Raw genomic sequence first — 5,896 nt, forward strand, 5'->3', positions numbered from 1 at the left:
CCACGATTCTTGTTTTAGGGCACTTAGCTGCTCCAAATTAGTAAAAGTTTAACAAAACACTTGGGCAAAAGAGCAAGCCAGTGAATGAAGATTGGCCAACAAATGTCATGCTAAGGAAACAAATACGCAGAAAATAGACCAAGTAAAATAGACATTCACTTTGATTCGTCATTTTACAATGACCAATATTATCCTGTAAGTTACCCAAGGGCCAAGGCTAAAGCCCTTTTGCTTCGCCAACTTGTCATTCTTGTAACACAAGTACACAACATATAATTTTTAACTAATCTTGTCATTATGCCAACATCACTGATTAGAGTTATAATAATTGATTAAAGTTGATAAAGGCACGAGGTCAAATGGGGCACACATCGAGAAAAAGAAAACGAAAGAAAACAAAGGAAAGAAAAGTATAGATACCAATCCCACCATTCATGTGGCATCTATTATTACATGCAAATTAAATTAGTACTAAAACAAAATTTAACAAAATATTGAAAAAATAGGACCAATGTCACTGATATAAAACCCCACCAATCCAACACTTCTCTTCACAACTCAACCTTTTATTTCTTCATCCAAAATGACACGTGTCAAAGATTTCTTCGCCGGAATATTGGATTCCGGCAAGAACGTTAATTTTTCCAAAGGAAAAAAGAAACTATTCTTGGCCGTCGTTGCCTCAGTCCTACTCGTTGCTGCAGTTATCGGAGTAGTTGCCGGAGTAAAATCCCGTTCGAATAACTCCAACGACCACGCAGACATACAGGCCATTACCTCTGCAGCTCATGCCATTGTTAAATCTGCGTGTGAAAACACTCTGCACCCCGAATTATGTTACTCTACAATTGCAAGTGTTTCAGATTTCTCCAAAAAAGTAACTAGCCAAAAAGACGTCATTGAATTGTCCTTGAATATCACTTGCAAGGCCGTTCAACACAACTTCTTTACGGTCGAGAAACTCATCAAAACAAGAAAAGGTATTAAGTATTAAAATGCATAACCATCTCATTTGAAAACACTTAAAACTATCTAACAAAGTACACTTTTAATTACAGTATTTAATTATATTATACCATCGCCTGTATACCATATTAAACTGTGTAACTGATATTTTTAGTAATTATTTAATTATACAGGTTTAACGCCACGAGAAAAGGTTGCGTTGCACGATTGCCTTGAGACAATAGACGAGACTCTCGACGAACTCCACACGGCCATAGACGACCTCGAGCTGTATCCCAACAAAAAGTCTCTGAAAGACCACGCAGATGACCTCAAAACTCTAATAAGTTCCGCAATTACTAACCAAGAGACTTGCCTTGACGGTTTTTCTCACGATGACGCCGATAAAAAGGTTCGCAAAGCTTTGCTGAAAGGTCAAAAGCACGTAGAAAAAATGTGCAGTAATGCTTTAGCTATGATTTGTAACATGACCGATACAGACATTGCTAATGAGATGAAGTTGAAGGGTACCACTACTAACAGGTATTAAAATTTGTGTGGTCCGATTATCTTAAAGTTCAACAGTGCAAGTAGTATTGTTATAATTAAAGAGTATTCAGTTATTTACTTAATTATATCTTAAACAACAGGAAGTTGAGAGAGGACAACAGTGAATGGCCAGAGTGGTTGTCCGCTGGGGACCGAAGAATGCTGCAGTCTTCGACGGTGAGCCCCGACGTGGTTGTGGCGGCGGACGGAAGCGGAAATTTCAGGACGGTGTCGGAGGCGGTAGCAAAAGCACCAGAGAAGAGCAGCAAGAGGTATGTAATAAGGATAAAGGCTGGTGTTTACAGGGAGAATGTAGATGTTCCGAAGAAGAAGACAAATATTATGTTTATGGGAGATGGCAGGAGCAATACTATTATTACAGGAAGTAGAAATGTGAAAGATGGTAGCACTACTTTCAACTCCGCTACAGTTGGTAAGTTGTTCAATTATTTGTATCCAGCTAGCTTAAAAACAATTGTGACTTTTTTCTTCTGCTTAATTCCTTAGTTTACTACTAATACCAGGTAGAGTTAGTTTAGGTCTGCGGCTGACTATCGCTAATTGGACTTAATGCTATTTTAACTAATCTTAAATGGCGTGAATGTCCTTAAACTGGCGGTTTAATATTATTGCTGATTGATTGATTGATCTACTTGCTGTGACTACGAGCAGATATTAAACTTAGGACCACCTCAGTAATGTGTTTTATGGATTAGATAAGAACCATAATGTGAAAAGTAAGTAAGCATACGATTTAATTTTGTCGGCAACAAGCATTTCTTGATAACATTTTCAAAATGATTTAACTTATATAGTTCATCTTTTTTTAACAATATCATGTCAGTTAATATGTTGTATTAGGTTACTCTTGCCTTTTGAATTACTTATGACAGAATTATTATGAAAAATTTAATGTAAATCATTCTTTAGGCTGAGTGTATATAAGTTAAACCCATTCCAAAGTCGAAATCATTGTTTCGGAGCTGGAATCCTGGTAAATGTGCTAATAATTCCCCACACGAACAAAATAGTACGTAATGTTGCAAAGGAAGGCAGGGATGTGGCCATGTGGGAAGATACTATTTAGGAACATTATCTTTTCTTTTGGGTGCAATTTAGGAACATTATCGGTCCCTACTCCATCCTAAAGTATAAAATTATTAATATGTTACATCACATTTTTTAAAAATTAAGAAAATAAAGCTGATCTATTCTCACTTGAAAATAAGAAAAAGTTCACTAATTTACCTTTAAAATGAGAAAAGAAGAATTAAAGTTCAGTACTTTTATTTGTTTGGTAGCAATTGAACAGAATTTAGTGTCTAGCCTTTATATTTTACTCGATCTAGAAATCGCGAATCTCACGTCTGGAAAGGTATAGAAAAGCAAATTGGAGGGACAGCAGGATTTAGATTTGTCATCCACTTTGGCCAATTATATCTAGTGATAATATGAGCAAAGGTTACCGTGCACTCGCTGCTGCTTTCCAGCTGGGACTGGTGTCTTTCCTCTTTAATACTATTTCATAACTTTTGACTTTTCTGTATCAATGAGGTCACCTTTTTGACGTTTATTAGCTTTATTTAAGACTATAATACTATCCCTCCTTTTATTTTTACTTTCTATATTCTAAATATAAATTTTTAATTTTATTTGTCACTTTTAACATATTTAGAGAAGATAATTTTTTTTTCATATTATACCTACAGTATTAATTACTCATTTTAAATTATTTTTTTCAAATTTATTTAAAATATATATCAATTAATATAGGTATCATGATAAATTATACCTTTTATTTATTATTTGTAAGGGTATACAAAGTCCATTATAAATAAATAAAAGTAAACGGAGTGAATCGAAGGAAATTGATATTTTATTATAATTTTATAACGGTAGCAAAGGTCCTTTTCTTCTTTGATTACGGCCGTGATAACTGTAACGGAACCGAGATTTTCATTAAATGAGTCAAAATATAAAGAAATAAATTTACCAAAAAATCATGTGTGTATATATATATATATATATATATATATATATATATATATATATATATATATATATATATATATATATATTTATTTATTTTTATTTTTATTTTTATTTTTTTAAAAAAAATATATAATAATATAATTTTCTGATGAAGGAGTGTCGGTTAACACCCTCACGTGCATGTGGCTCCGCCACTGCCCGATATGAATAATTCACTGGTACAATCTTAGCTCACAATAATAGTGACGCTCTCACCTTTTTTGTACTCTAGTCGCTTGGATATTTATTCGATTTCGATAGGGAAAGAACTATCTGACATTTGAAAATTCAAAATCTAACATAGCGGCGGTATTTCCTCTAAAGGGTTCAAAAGAAAAGCAAAAAGTTAAAAAAATGTAGTCAATGAGAATTGAATCGGTGACCTCACAAAATTTTTGAACCCTCTCAACTATTAAGCCATTCTTTTGGATTATTTCAAGTACCATAGAGGCATGGGGCAGTCTATATATATATATATATGCCGTTACCACCATATTCAGAACTAAGCTGATGATTAACACATTAGATAGTTCGGATGGAATTATTGACGAGTTGTCTCAAATTGATGTGCAGCCGCGGTAGGGGAAAAATTCTTGGCCCGAGACATAACTTTCCAAAACACAGCAGGGGCCGCAAAACACCAAGCCGTAGCACTTCGCGTGGGATCTGATTTGTCCGCTTTCTATAGATGTGACATTTTAGCCTATCAGGACAGTCTCTACGTCCACTCCAATCGTCAATACTTTGTTCAGTGTTTAATTGCTGGCACAGTCGATTTTATTTTTGGCAATGCTGCTGCTGTTTTACAGAACTGTGATATTCATGCCCGACGTCCTGGTTCGGGTCAGAAGAACATGGTCACTGCCCAAGGAAGAACTGACCCGAATCAGAACACTGGTATTGTGATCCAAAATTGTAGAATTGGTGCAACGTCTGATTTGAGACCAGTTCAGAAGAGTTTTCCCACGTATCTAGGAAGGCCGTGGAAAGAATATTCCAGAACTGTGATTATGCAATCGTCAATTACTGATGTTATTAATTCTGCTGGATGGCATGAATGGAATGGGAATTTTGCGCTTAATACTTTGTTCTATGGCGAGTATCAAAATACTGGAGCAGGAGCTGGCAACCACTGGAATATTACAGAATGATCTAAAGAGGGTCATAGCTTATTCAACTTGCAGTCAATTAGGCTATATGATCTTTGCTTGCGGCATCTCTAACTATTCGGTTAGCGTCTTTCACTTAATGAATCACGCGTTTTTCAAAGCATTACTATTCCTGAGTGCAGGTTCGGTGATTCATGCCATGTCGGATGAGCAAGATATGCGGAAGATGGGGGGGCTTGCCTCCTCGTTCCCTTTTACCTATGCCATGATGCTCATGGGCAGCTTATCTCTAATTGGATTTCCTTTTCTAACTGGATTTTATTCCAAAGATGTGATCTTAGAGCTCGCTTACACTAAGTATACCATCAGTGGGAACTTTGCTTTCTGGTTGGGAAGTGTCTCTGTCCTTTTCACTTCTTATTACTCCTTTCGTTCACTTTTTCTAACATTTCTAGTACCAACTAATTCATTCGGGCGAGACATCTTACGATGTCATGATGCGCCCATTCCTATGGCCATTCCTTTAATACTTCTGGCTCTCGGGAGTCTCTTTGTAGGATACTTGGCCAAAGTGTGACCTGTTAGCCCATAAGTAAGTACTGTGACGAAGCGGCTGTTGCTCACCCGACACGATCGTACGAGGTCACAATTCACCCAACACGATCATCCGGGGTGAACAAGAATTGGGGATCGGATGCGGGCGAAATTCCCGCCAATGGCTGAGATGTTCAGTCGACTCCCTCCCCCTTTGTGGGGGTCCCCCCTAAGCACCACACTACACGTATAGACGCGAACCCCCCTCGTTACCGTACGTGCGACTCTCACCGCATACGGCTCGCACAAAGACTCCTAAATCCATCCCGAGCCCTTTCTTCCACCTCTCCTCTCCAATCCTCGATCAAACTTGCGTTCCCCAGGCGCTATGAAATGGGGGTCTTTCCTTCGCCTATCGTATGTATCGGCTTGGCTTCGTCCCGAACCAAGGAGGCATTCTGGCGGACGCATGCGTGTAGGAAGGCCGACGACTACATAAGCTAAAAGACTACGACTACAAGACAGGCCGGAAGCGACTCGCTTCTATTCTCGTTGGGATTGGATATAGATGGGAAATCTATAGATCGTAGTAGTTCGCCAACCTCTCTAACTAACACTGGTGGTTGTTTCTTGTTGTAAGTGAATGCAACGAAAAGACCCGTAAATAACGAATAATGAAACAATTCATATATTGACATTTCGTGCTCATTTCAAAATTTCTGCTTTGT

The 5,896-nt window shown here is 37.5% G+C and overlaps 1 protein-coding gene across 1 annotated transcript; it reads left to right on the forward strand.

The window, feature by feature from the left end:
* Window positions 1–509: 509 nt before the first annotated feature.
* On the forward strand, window positions 510–5,143 carry LOC107788953 (pectinesterase/pectinesterase inhibitor U1). The gene is made up of 4 exons (XM_016610700.2): window positions 510–980; window positions 1,140–1,488; window positions 1,596–1,927; window positions 4,099–5,143. The coding sequence occupies exons 1-4, from the start codon at window positions 584–586 to the stop codon at window positions 4,674–4,676; spliced, it is 1,656 nt and encodes a 551-aa protein (XP_016466186.2). The 5' UTR covers window positions 510–583; the 3' UTR covers window positions 4,677–5,143.
* Window positions 5,144–5,896: the final 753 nt, after the last annotated feature.

This window comes from Nicotiana tabacum, chromosome 4 (assembly GCF_000715075.1).
Source record: "Nicotiana tabacum cultivar K326 chromosome 4, ASM71507v2, whole genome shotgun sequence".
Classification (NCBI taxonomy): Eukaryota; Viridiplantae; Streptophyta; class Magnoliopsida; order Solanales; family Solanaceae; genus Nicotiana; species Nicotiana tabacum.